The sequence below is a fragment of the Aphelocoma coerulescens genome, chromosome 8 (genome assembly GCF_041296385.1).
Source record: "Aphelocoma coerulescens isolate FSJ_1873_10779 chromosome 8, UR_Acoe_1.0, whole genome shotgun sequence".
Classification (NCBI taxonomy): domain Eukaryota; kingdom Metazoa; phylum Chordata; class Aves; order Passeriformes; family Corvidae; genus Aphelocoma; species Aphelocoma coerulescens.
Window position 1 is genome coordinate 7,380,822 of NC_091022.1, and position 13,760 is coordinate 7,394,581.

The 13,760-nt window shown below is 49.1% G+C and overlaps 1 protein-coding gene across 3 annotated transcripts in view; it reads right to left on the minus strand.

Annotated features, from left to right (window-relative positions):
* RXRG (retinoid X receptor gamma) overlaps nucleotides 1-13,760 on the minus strand; it is a 37,211-nt gene that overhangs the window by 17,389 nt on the left and 6,062 nt on the right. Inside the window, exons 1-2 of one of the 3 annotated variants that reach the window (XM_069022842.1) lie at nucleotides 3,694-4,098; nucleotides 3,346-3,462 (exon numbers count right to left, since the gene is read on the minus strand). The exons of 1 other annotated variant lie outside the window; for it this stretch is intronic. Coding sequence is in view for 1 of the 2 variants with exons in the window: in XM_069022841.1 (XP_068878942.1) it covers nucleotides 3,694-3,742 (49 nt within the window). In the remaining variant the exon portion in view is untranslated. Of the gene's footprint in view, nucleotides 1-3,345; nucleotides 3,463-3,693; nucleotides 4,100-13,760 lie in introns of those variants that run through there. One more of the 3 variants, XM_069022841.1, reaches the window with a different exon arrangement.

The following is a 13,760-nucleotide window of genomic DNA, read 5'->3' on the forward strand; positions in this document are numbered from 1 at the left end:
TTGCCTTGCTTTTAAGGACCAGTAATCCCTGTGTTTCTATCCTCCTGCTCAACTCCAAGTCAATAAATAATGCAACCTTCCCTGACCACTAAAAACAAGGAGCAAAACTTTCAGGAGGTGTACTGGCACATGTGTGAGCAGGGGCTTCTCCAACAGGGACCTACACAGGGCAGCAGAAGGTTTCCCTTGGCTCTCCAGGTCGTGGGAAGAGCTGTTCCCTCTCCTCTTTGGTAATGCTCCTCTGCCTCCCTTGCAAACACGGGCCATCCAAAACCTGGCCACAAGAAGCTGTGTACTATGTCCAAATGTCCTTGGACATACTAAGCTATTGACCCACTGTCTAATTTCAGTCAAATCAGGCCAAGACCTCAAAATAGCATCTGCTGCTGAGCCAGCACCCTTTAGCAACTACACATCAAGTAATTAAAAATGAACTGCAAGCCAAATTTACTTACCCTAACAAGGTATCACATCCCCCTGGTGACCACAGTAACACATAAGAGTTGGATAAAGCTCCTTATCTCAAAAAAAAAAAAAAAAAAAAAAAGAAAAAGTTGTTGAATTTGAGGGCTGAAGGGTTTTTCATGATTGATTGATCAGATTTCCCACTTGGCCAGCAGCCACCAGGAAAAAACATGCACAAATTCCTACAGTTGTCTTTGAATTCACGGAGAGGCTACAGGTCCCCAGGAGAATGGATCCCACTGACTGCAGGATCTGTGGTTGCCCCAGGCAATTGAAGGCAAGTGTCTCCTGCTTTAAAAGAAAAATTAAAAAAAAAAATTTAAATTGCATTTTCCTAGATGCAGGAGTTGCCCAGTCACTGGATTTTCTCACACCTTTGCTGGGTCCAAGGGCTCTTTTCCATCTTCACATCCACAGTTATAGGAATGGACACAGCAAGCTATGACATCCAGGGAAAAAAGCATCCTGCAGGTCACAAAACCTGGGACCATCACATGTGAAAAAGGTGCCAGCCAGCCACCCAGCCAGGCAGCAGAGCCACTCCAGGCACAATCTGGGTTTTCCTCTCCCTATCCCCCAAACGACCTGGCCTAACCCCACTTTGCTTGGGAGAGCTGACAAGATTGCAGCCGGAGGTGGTGTGGCCACAGGCCAAGTTACATGAGTACTAATAAAAGAGACTTTGTGGAGGAGCCAAGTTAGTTCTTGTCCCCAACCAACTGTGCCAGAGAGTGCTCAAAGAGAGAGGACAGCCAGCACAGCATCTTTCCTTGCCCTAGGAGCTAGGCTTTGGGTGAAACGCATCCTTCTGGAGAATAAAAACACATTTTTGAGCCCTTTTTTTGCTCCTATAGCCCAGCCTTAGCACACATCTCCTGCTTTAGATGTCTAAGGGTGACTCATCTGAACATTTTCCCTGCTATTCTACAAACTCATCTGACACCTTGGAGTCTGATTGTCCTTTTCTCTTCACAAATCATGTGCTTATGACCAAGTTGCATATGTACTTTCTCAGACAAATTTGGTGGTGCTATTCAGATGTTCAAGATCAAAGTGTTATACATGCCATCGTAAACATGTACCTTATTTCTAACCTGAATGCAGATAAAATTAAGGTAAAACAGATGTAACAGTTACCTGAAAGCAAAGAAAAAGACAGCAAGTACACAATTAGTATTTTTTTTGCCATTGTGCTCCAAATGAAGCCCAGAATTTCAGAGCTAAAGGAAATCTGAATGCAATAAGATCTAGACACACTGAACAGCAGCAGCCACATCACCTTAACTTTGCCCTCCAGCAACACAGTGCAATGAATGCTACAAGCTGACAGCTTACTGTGGACACTGCCCTTGCATGCTGATGTTCCCCCCGATGCACGTCCAGGAACAGTTTCACAGCTATTTCAAAAGATGGGGGAGCAGCAAAGCCACGTACACCTGCGGGCCTGATGGATACGCAGGCTGCCTGCATGGGTGTTGTGGTGAGGACCCAAGGCAGTGGAAGCTCCCTCCCTTCTGTGGTCACCACGATCTCTCCTGCTCCAAAGCCTGACTCCCCTCTCCCACAGCCCATGGGCCCTAAAGCTGTCTGGCTAGGGCAGCTACCGCTTTCTCAACCAGCCAGAAATCCCCCTCTGTAGACCCAACCACCCAAGGAGGGGGAGCTGCATGTCACCAAGCTGCCTCAGGGACATGGAAGCCCTCTGGCTTTTGAGTGGAGTGTGAGTGGTAACCTCCATCCAGGGAGCACAGGACAGGACAGAGTAGCTATTTTAAAGCATCCCAAACAAAAGCTCGCTGATGCTTTTGCATCTCTGAGAGGCATTCACATACAGAAAACACCTCTGTTTCTAATACCAAGTTGGAAGCAGGTTAAAACACCAGTTTAATACTTTAAATGAAAGTTAAACTCCCAATATACTGAACTGTTGGAGAACAGTCCCTTCGCCTTTATTGGTGGAACAGCAATCCCTCTGCTCCTATTACCAATTTCCTCTCCTAGAAATCTCCCAAAGGCTCTGCTGAGTGCTGTGACCCTTGTCTCTACAGGGATCTCTGCCTGGTTCCTATGAAGATCAGCTTGAATGTCACTTTTCTTTTGGTTCATTGCAAATTTGTAATAGTAACAAATAAATACAGATAACACTTTCATTGTTTCACTCTTATTACAGCAATGGGAAAGAGTTCAGCTGGTCGTTGTTTGGTCCTTAAAAACACCAGTGAGCAATAGATTCTCCCAAGGAGTCATCTCTTTTCTCCAGAAACAGCCTAAAAAAGTATTTTGGAAAGTTGCGCGCTTTTGAAACTCGATGATGACTTGATGCAATACCAATGACTTTTCTGGAGTTGGAGAATTACCAGAGGTGAGCATCTGGTGCAAGAGGGAGGGGAAAAGAAACCCATACACATAGCGGGAACATCCCATGTGCAGTTTGATGTCTGCATGAACTGCTCCTCCAGCAGAGAAATAACAGGCTTATGTACACAGCCTGAGGGCTTCCGGAGCAAATCTTAGAGCCATTTACCCACCTTGAAGGGCTGGGAACAACTTGAGGAGTTTTCTAGAGATACTAAGACTTTGCACATCCATGCACTTTAAGTTCCCTGGCACAGCCCCAGTACTTTTGTCAGCCACGGCTTGCTCACGGTGGTGTGCACAGGGGTATCACAGCCCCAGCCCTCCGCTGTCTCCGTAGGCAGCCTCACCTGGCTAATCTGACACAGCTTCACACGATTATGGTGGTGTCTGTGTCACAAGGGCAGGAGACAGCCACAAGGCAAGGAAATAGCCCTCTCAAAATTTTCTCGGGGAGTGTTTTATGTTTGAAAAGTAATTTTTTCCCAAACAACTTAATAAAAATTAAATTTGAAAGATGCTTACTTGGTTTGATCCTGTTCTTTCAATGAAGAGATTCAAGCCACCTCACACAGACACATAGATGCATCTCCCAAATGATATACTAAACTTCAAAGCAGAGTGCAGTGGTTTGACTCAAGCCTGCAAAATTTCAGGTAGCCTGGTTTGGCTGTGCAGAAGTTCACAGCACATAAAACCACAGGACAGCTTTCACTCACAAGCACACAGGCACTGTAGGTTACAGCCACATCCGAGCTAGGTTAAACACGCTTTTAAATTCCCTTTATACCCCCCACCTCCAGTCCTACTGCAGGATCAGTTCCTCCACCTAACCCAGAAGGCACAGATTGCAAACGCAAGTAAAATACTTACTGCCAAAGCCTGCAGGAAACTTAATGAAGTGAGGATAATTCCCATACATGTTTAATCTTCAGTTCATCGCTTGCCTTTCTAAACACAACTGCCTCCTCTAACTTCAAAGCTGCCCAGAGCGCAGCGCAGCCCGCCGGGGTCGGGACATGGCTCTGCAGGAGCAGGGGCTCTCGGAGGGTGCCAGGGCAGCTGCCTCCTCCCGCGGCCTCATCCTCGCTTCACGCCGGCAGCAGCTGCCGGCCGGGCTGAGACATGCCCTTCTTCTCCGCCGCTCAGCGCCGGCTCCCGTGCTCAGCTGGCTCGGCTCCCTTCGAATTCACGGCGGACCGGCCAGCGAGCATAATCGCCTGGCTAAGACGCCAATCAATGCACGACGGCTCCGGTATAGATCAGAAATTGGGAGGAGGGGGAGAGGTTAAGTTGTTTAGGGGAGGAGCATCGTGGGGAAGGAGGGGGGTGCTTTGCTTTTCCACCAGTGAAGACTCGATGCGGTGGATTAGTTACACCGACCCCGGCCATGTGGAGGGCTTCTCTGGCCAGGCAAAGGACCAGCCCTCGCCCAGAGGAGTTCCACATCCACACTCCCATCCCACACCAAATCGTGCCTCAGGTGTGCTCCCGACATCAAGTCACGGCCCTGTGGTGCTGGACTGCAGTCACCCGTAGGAAATGCAGCCAAGGCTGAGGCGGACCGGGATCTTCCTGGGGCTAGCAGAGCTGGAAGCTCAACTCTCATCCCCAACCCTACCCAAAAGAGTACAAAAGACACACAAACCACATCAAAAAACATCACGTCGTTAACCAGTTGCTAAAGCCGTATGGGCTGAGAAGAGGTGGGACACAGGACAGAGCCCGGGGGGGCTCAATCCATGCTGCATACAGTCAGTGAAGTTCACAGCCAGGGCAGCAGAGTGCATTAGGCTACAGGCAGCCCCAGATGTACATCCACAACTTCAATCTAATGCCCAGCCATCCTGACAATGAACTTCTGCAGGAAATGTGCAGAAATAAGTGGAAACAAGCAGCCAGTTGCCAGGCTGGGGCAGAGCCCCACGAAGTCCCCAGCACTGCCTCCTTCAGTGACTGGTACTCCAAATCAGGAACAGCCTCTGTTCCCTGCCTGGCAAGGCCCCAGCCAAACTCATGCAATTCTGGGCAGAGGCAAGGATACAGGCAACATCACAGCCCACTGTTTCTGGTTTCTGATCTGGGAAGCCTCAAATGAAGCCACCTCAAAGGAATGGAGGAGGGAGGAATTTTGCCAGAGACCGGAGACTGAGGTCTGCACTTATATATGTGCTGGAGGAGAAGATGGGTTGCAGACCCATCGGCCACATGGCAGAGAAAGGGGGCTCAGGGCTAGTAAGGGGCTTTGCCTTCCCAGGGAGACTGTGAACCATGGGGACCATGGGGAGCATGGTATGGAAGTGGCAAGACAAAAAGAGGGAAGAGCAGATTAGGATGTTTGGCATCCTACAACGGCCTTCTGGCACTTGGATCCCTCCAGGTCACCCCAGGGCCCATTTTGCCCTTTGGCACTAGGCATGCTGGAAGGGGAAGGCATGGAATATGCCAGCCCAGAGCTGTTCAGAGCACCCAGTAGCAGCTCAGGCAGATGCTGACTGAGGTGCAGTCAGCCCTGAGCTATCACATGTGCAGAAGGAAAGGTTACCCTTGTTAGCTCTGTTTCTTCCTTTGCTCTCAGACATTGCCACATCCACTTATCTCTAGCTAGAGTTTAAACAAGGGAAAAGGTCTTTCCTCACCCTTATATTAACTACCTTTAAATTATTTTTAAAAGGTAATTTTGTTTCCTCCAATTTCTGCACTTCCATCTGCGTGTGAGGACTTGGTAATGTGCAGTATCAGGAGGACACCATGACATGGATGCACAGCTCTTAATGGGCAGCGGGTTCATCAGATCAGCTCCAGGACTTAGAGTTTACCTGAGAATGGGAACCTAACATTTGGGAGTGCATCTCCACATAGCAGAACAAATGGATAACCTGCCTGCTGTCAGGAGCAAGGAGGTTAGCAGGCAGTGGTATCAGCATTCTGTATAGCCCATTAGCTGTGGTCCATGTTTATACACACTGTTTTTTCTCACAGTTAAAAAAAAAAGAAAACAAGAGATCAGTATTCAGAGTAGGTTCTACTGAGGCAAAAAAACCACCAAGCAACTGCAGTCTCACAGGGGGAATACAAACAGCAGAGATCACTCTTGTATTTTCTATCTGGCCACCTTTCACATCTCATTTGTTTTATTGCACAAACACTAATGGCACTGCAGAACTGTTTCTGAAGGAGGAGAGGCAGCTGAGCACCAGTGCTTACACATCCTGCTCACTGGCCACAAGTTTTGAGCTCTGGGGAAGAGAGACTAAAGGATTTGATAACCAGCATGAGAGCACAACACAGCACCATCTGAATGTGTGGTGCTATGTCCTGTCCCTCTCCTGTTCAGCTGAGCTTGTGTCCTGTCCTGCCACCACCCCAACATACAAAAAGGACATCCCCAGTGAATGTCCTTCCTCAGATCAGGCCCATCCTGCAAGTGTTCACAGCTACATCCAGGTGCAGGAGTTGTAGGCACAGCTCCTGTTTCAGTGGAGGCTGCCCCACGCTCCACCCTGTCTAATCCAAGTGGCATCAATCCCAGAAACCACAAGGATTTCTAACCTGTAGGCAAAGTTTGCTATTTCAGGATAACCCTGGCCTTGCCTCCAGTGCTGTCTTTTAACAGCCACGCTGGGGATTCTTGTTAGGGGCAGGAAGCAAAAGCCAGGCACAAGGCAGGGATACCTCAATGCCCTGCAGGCAGAAACCCAGGGCACTGCTGAGGAACAGGCTGCAAGGTGGCTTGTTTCAATCCCCTGATAGAAAATTGGATTTCTCAGCAGGGCAAGTTTTTTTCCTCTGTGACAAGACTGAAAGAAAAATTTTTCAATCAAAAAGCCTAGCAAACAATCTGCTTCCAAAAGAAGTGATTTTTCACACACACACACACACACACACAAACACACACACACACACACTCAATAAGATCTAAAACTTCCACACAGGAGGACTTTGTGCAGCCCCACACACAACCTGCCTGAGGGATGTTTCTCTGATCTGGTGTCATGGGAAAGTGCTGGCATGATGGGAAGCCTGCCTGTCCAGCACCCATGCAGAGACACAGTGGGTCCATGTACCCCTGTTCCCCAAGTGCCCCCCAGCACTCAGAACTGAGATGCTGTTTTGAGACAAATCCACTCTTGCACAGCAGTTTCGCTTCCACCTGCTTGAGTCATACCTCCCTGCCATCCCAGCCTGGCTTGTCACATGCCCTCAGGCTGAGTAAGAGGGTTTGTGCCCTTGCCAAGCAGCCGTGGGACAGAGCAGGGGCTGAGCCAGCTGCATGCTCAGTTCAGCCCTGGCAGCTCTGGGAATGGGGAGGTGTGAGCAGCAGAGCGGCTTTGTGTTCTAAGCACCAACCACGCCGAGATTTAGCAGTACCATTAATTCTTACCCACCACACGGGATCTCAGCAGCTTTAATTCCATGCTAATGAAGTTTTAGTAGGGAATTACTTTTATTGATCTGCCCAGAGCAAAGAGCCTGATTTTAGACCAGCTCTGTCAGCACCCCCTTCCTCACAGCTCTTTTCTTTCTTTGGGAGAGGAAAGAAGACAAAACAGCTCTGAGCTCCTTAAAAAGGTTGGCAGTCCCAAGCAGTAAGTGGATTACTTTATTGATTTTTAGCAGATCTGGGTTAGTGAGTGCTTAGCACTGCAGAACACATGCACACACAGACCAACTTCAAGGAAACCCCTCCAGGCCCTTTCCTCAGGCAAATCAAGTGGCAGGCAATTAATTTAGGAGACCACCATGGATTTTGGAGTGTGGAGAAGTTCCAGTCCCTGCACCCAAATCAGTCTGTGACAGACAGACTCCAGGAGCCAGCCCAGCCTCTCTTAAGTAGTATTGCAGGACCTTACTGAGGCAGCCCCCTCAGTTTCTTCTAGAATAGCACAATTCACAGCTTCAAAGTATTAAACGCTTTTTATTCCCCCGCCCATTGTCGTTGTTGTGTAAAAGGAGGAGACATTATGACTGCCACTGTTAATTTAGGAATGAAAACCATTGCCATGCTGCATCCAGATGGGATTCAGGGCTGCCAGTGGGCATCCAGCAGCCACACCTGGGGGCATCAGTCAGAGCAGGACTCTTGACAAAGCAGAACTGTTCAAGCCAACCAAGATGCTAGCATTGTATTGGGATCCCCAGCTCACTCGCCTGCCTCCCAGTTAGCTTTCCAAGGCCACTGTACTGCAGAGAATATTTCTGCAGTGTGTTGGAATAGCATATCAAAGAACTCCTCCACCAGTACTACTCCTTTCAGGATGCTAGTGTCTGGAGCCAGACCCTGACTGTGTAAAGGTCTACAGGGGAATAATTTTATCCCACTCTGCACCAGCACCAAGAAAATTGGAAATTAAATATGGTCCCTTTTCCTTGAACCAGGAAAACCCCAAATATGTTCAAGAATTCCACAAGCCCCACCTCATCTTTGTTTAAAGGCAGAGGCAGTCTATGTAGATACTGATGCCATAGATATGACCAAATGAAAAGGTTGCAGCTTTTATAATCCCACAGTTGCATGTTCATCTTCCTCCTGCCACACTGCTCCAGAGTGACAGAATCCCAGGGAAAACCCACTGCCCATGGAGTGCTGGTGTTAGAACTGGGGCTCCCTTCATATGGCTAATGAGGTGCAATAGGGGCTACCAGGCTGAGTGCCCCAGGAGCCAAAAATGCCCATTCTCCTCCCTGCTGGCCTCTGAGGGTGGACAAACAGACATCAGGTGACCTGCTCAGGGCCAAACAGGAAGTCAGTGCCAGGGCAGGGACTTGAAACTGGATTTCTCCAAGCTAACAAGTGGATTGAGCCGACCTCATCCATCTGTTGCACTGGTTGGCATTGGCCTGGGACAGGCAAAAGTCACCAAAAGCAAGGTGTTTCCCTGGAGATGGAGAGGAGGGGGCTGCATCAGCCCTTCTCCATGCAGCCCTGCCCTTTCTCATGTCCAGCAATAACCACAGACACCAAGCTAATGAAATTAGGCCCGGAGCCCCACCGGGCTAATGCAATTACCAACAGCAGCATATTCAAACAGCAGCACCACAAACACACCTGCAGAAGCACAGCCTGCCCTCTCCTTCTCCCCAGGCCTTCCCTCTCTCTCCCTGAGCCCCACAACTGCCCCCCAGTGTGGGTCCCATCCCCAAGGTCTCAGGGCCAGGGCCACCATCCCCAGTGCCAGGCTGCTTCAGGGAGGGCACTGCCTACCTTGCAGAAAGCACCATCCCATGCAGCCAAGTGCAGCCTCTGAGGGCAGATAATTCCCAGCCTGTTTAAACCTTGGGAGACCTTCAATTACCAGCACCGTAATGAGGCCCTCAACACTAATCAGTGGTGTCACCAAATCCTCTTATGCCTGCCTAAGCACCTCCAGCAGCTTTGCTGGTTGCAGAGCCCAGCTGCCCAATCCTGCAGGGAATTACCTCCTCAGACAGGCACCAGTGGTGGCACTTACATATTTTGACACAGATGACAGTAAAGCACTCACAGGCATTTGTGCAAGGTGACAGAGATACCTGACAAGGCCTCTGCCCAGCTCAGAAGGCACCTGGACCAAGCCCACACTGGAGATGCACTGGAGTGGACAAACATTGCTAAACTAGCAGAGATATTTTCATGCTAATGTTCCCTGGGATGCAAAGGGCAGATTTATGCCTGTCAGCTGTACCCATCAAGCCAAGCTCACACTCTGGGATGCTCCAAGAGCCTCTGAGTGCAGCTGGCAGGTGACCCTGTCTCGCTCCTGTGCGCTGGCAGTGGCTCATGGGGTGACAGGCAGCTCCCTCCGCACATCCGCTCTGACTCACGCTTTCTGCTCCAACAATGCACTTTTGAATATCATGAGGGCAGCAGAAACAACAGGTCCACTATAACGCCAAGATATCCTGAGGCAGAAAATCCATTCGGACCCCAGCTAGAGAGAGTCAAGTCAATTAGACACTTTCTGGGGCGTCAAGCTGCCAACAATCCCGGCCTTTGTAACAGTGAAGAATCACTGCCTATGTGCTTCCCAGAGACTCCCCCTTGCCAGAGCAGAAAGGTCAGCAGCAGTAGCGTCATGGAAAAGCATGCAGCAAAGTGTTCCTGGGAAGGTGGATCCAAAAAAGTAGCATTTGGATCCTCTGGAAAATATTCCTTTGTCAAAAGCATGGATTGCTTTGGGTTGGGCTTGCAAGGGAATAAGCAAGCCTGTAATGGAGGAGACTTGTGCTGCACCACAAAGAGATTTGGGCATGCATTGTATTCAGAAGCAATGGGTGGGTCAAGAGTAGAAGCTCAGAGTTTGGGAGCTCATGGCTCCCTGCCTGCTTTAAGACAGGTCACTCTACCTTTTTACCTTTTCTGGAACAAAGATCAGAGAGACAAAAAAGGAACCCCAGTATTCCAACTGAGAGTCACCCATCCCTCACACTTCAAGCTGAGCACCTTATTTCTCTTGTCCATGGTACAAGACAGCAAACTGTGCTGTAAAACCAGGATTCCAGGTTGGATAAGCACTGAATGAAATGAGGATTTCTATGTGCAAGTGCTGAAGTCACTCAGATCCAAAAGCAGGTCTCTGACAAAAGGGCCTTATGTCCAGAAGAGATTTTGTTGGGAAGAGAACACTCAACTCTTAAGCTCACCTTGACAAGTCATTTGGTGTTCAGCAAGGGATATTCAAAGGACAGGTGAAGAAAGGTTTACTTGGTACCTCCTTGATACCACTCTGCAAGCAAACTTTCCAATCAGAGCATCAGAGAACATACAGGTTGTCGTTTAAACACAAGCCCATCTCTAACCCTGCCCTTCACATGATGTGGAGCTGGGATTTCTGCAAAATGCCTGAAAACAGCTAGGTTATCTTCCTTCAAAGAAAACTACACCCTGACCAGGATTTTCTCATCTCCTGGGAAAAAAAAAAAAAAGTTCTCAGAGAAATCTTGAAAGACACAGCCCATGCAATTTTCCAGTTTTCCCACAACAACCATTTATCAGAAAAACATTTCAACAGAAGATGTTCCTTGTCCAGGTCAACCCTACATTATTGCTTGTAGGGACAAGGACTTTAAAAAAATTTAAAAGGCAACCCTCAGTCACAAGAAAATGCTGATTTAGAGGCTTCTCTGACTACCTAGAAACAAACTACCTAAGTGAAACTTGGTCCCCGTACCTATCTCTACAGAACTTCTGGAAAACTTTCAACCTCTTTTTTTTCCCCCTTGATCCTGCTCTATTCTTCATTCTCTTTTTGCTGGGAAACCTGGATGTCTGTGAGCAGACTCTTCCCCTTCTTGGCAAGAGCCTGAGCTGGGTGACACACAAGGCATCTGCTGGACCTTGCATGGCCACCGGAGCTCAGCACAGGCTGGGGAAGGTCTTGTCACAGCAGTGCCCTGCACAGGGCCACGAAGGGCCCCCACCTGCATCCCCCTGGCAGGTGCCACAGCCTGCTGTGCAGCTGGGGGGCTTTGCTTGCTGCTCTCATGCTGTGCATCCCCACATTCATGCTTTTACATTTCCTCCTGCTTCAGCAAGTGCAAAACTCCAGAGACAACCTGTCAATCTCCATCACATCCGGCTGCCTCAGATGGTCTATTTAAACCAGACAGGCAAACGTGGCTATCCTAGAGTTCAAGGTAACAGGGGTTATTTCTGCTTGGAGTAGCTCCTTTCTCAGGGGAGGAAGACTGGAGGCATCCAAGAGGAACAGCTTCACATCAAGGGCTAGCCACCAGTACCTTCAGGGCTGAGGGCACAGCCATGGGTCCCCAAGGTCCCAGCTACAGCAGCCAGGCCCCAAAAGCCCAGAAGGTTGATATCTATCATAAGACATCTAATCCCAGGCCCCTCTGTGTCCTGCCATGGGAGAGGGGAGCTCAGCATGTACTTTTGGATTTCTAATCCGTGTTTTCTCCAAGGCAGAAAGGCCACAGCTTCAAGCTTGTTCACACTGGGTTACTGCACTGAGCACTGCCTGGATCAGGTGTGAGCATCTGACTGCACACTGTCACATGAATGCCACAGTGAGGGCTCCAGCTTTCTCTGAATCACTCCTGTCTCTCCTTTTGTGTCTCCAATAGAGTCTGCTCCCTGGCAGCCAGCATAGATCCAGGATAGAGCCTGCCTTATCAAATTGGCCCACTACAATAATTAGAAAAGATCTGAGGAAGGAGAGGGCATTTATGCCAGATTAGCACGATGAGTCACATGGCCACAGAGCTTCTGATCTGGACCCAAGGCCCAAAAGTCACATCCACCAAATCACCAAGGCACAGCTGCAGTCAGCACTTTTCAGCCAGAGGTCTTCGGAGTTTAGTCCTTGCTCCAGTCAGTGAGGCATTTTCTATAAGCCACAGTGGAATGCTGCCCCTCTCAGAGGATGCTTGGAGCTCCTCAGAACCAGACAGCTCACCTGAATCCCACCTCCACTTCACTTCTGCAAGTGCCATTGGCACACTAACCCCTTTTACAGTAGATTTCTTCCCGTCCATTGGGTCCCCTGAGAGTAAGGAAGGAAATCAAATACCATTAAAACACAAGTGTGTCCTCAAGAAAGAGGGAGAGGCAGGTTTCTCAAGGCTTTGCTTTCTCCTCTCATGCACAAAAATCACTTGTTTCTGTAAGGACACAGTATTCCTGGGGATGGGTCTCCTGAACTCCACTCAGGAATTTCAAGCAAGCCTTGGAACAAGTTTCCACTGCTCCAAATACCCTGATCCAGCAACCCTGCACATGCAAGCCCCCAGCTGACACCTAGGATGCTTCTGAGTCATCAGGGGGAAAAAAACCCCACACCGCACCCCCCCTAACCAGTAAACCAGACCCCATCTTTGCCAAGAGATACACCCCTGTCCATGCTCTGGTGCAGATATGCCTGTGCAGCCTCTCCACAAACACCGGATCAGGAGACACAGCCCAGGCATGGCAACTGGAAGAAATGAAGCACAACCCAAGTCTTGTTGCCCAAGGACATGAGGCATAAAATGTATTTAAGGTAAGAAATGCCCAAAGAATTCCTTCATTAACTGGCAGTAAAAAAAGGAGAAGGGGGATATAAAGACCTCACCTTAGCCCTCACCTGTCTCTGCCTCCTCTGGTGGCTCAAACCACTCCACTCTTGGTAGTTTGTGTCTGTCCCCTAAGCCATGAAGACATTTCCACTTCACAGAAGAGCAACAGGTTCATTTTGAGATCATCTCTTTATAGACACAACCAATTTCAGTTAACATTCCACCAGCCCAGTCTGTTTGACGTGCAGAGGACCAAGCCACCTCTGTGCCTTGCCCACACAGACACACAACCTCTCATCTGTCCTAGCAGCTGTCCCTCCCCTGGGACTCACCTTCCAGTGGCAGCTGAAGGGAGATAAACACAACATGAAACTCAGCCAAAATGTTCTCCCACAAGATGGGTTCCTCCCAGTGTTTCCCTACAGAAGATGTTTAAATCCCTTCTCCTCCCTGTGCAGCCAACAGGTGGGTAAGGAGCCAGCTACTATGAGCATCCCTTTCCTCATCAATGCCCTCCATTGCTTTCATATTCTCCTCTCAAAAGCCACATGCTCCCCTCCACCAAATGGAAAATCCACTGGTATTTAAAGCCATGGGAGCATGACAAAATTCCCTATGCCCTAAAGAAAGGAACAGCCCCGAATCAAGACAGGGACAGACCACACCACATGAGACAGCCCAGCAGCAAGGAGCAAGCACGTGAAGAATTTGCAGGGATGGGGAATGACATTTGCTGTCAAATATATGCTCTTTGCCCCTCAACTCCTTCCCAGTAGAGAGAGGGAGAAAGAAGAGCACCAGCCACACACTTTGGCCCTGTCCTTTTGAGCCTCTGAGCAGAAGGAGCAGCCTCTACACAGCAGAAGCAGAGAAATGACCTGGGATGATGTGGGCATACTCAAGTACTGGCACTGCACTGATGTGCACTGACTTAAGTCAGCTTATTAAAG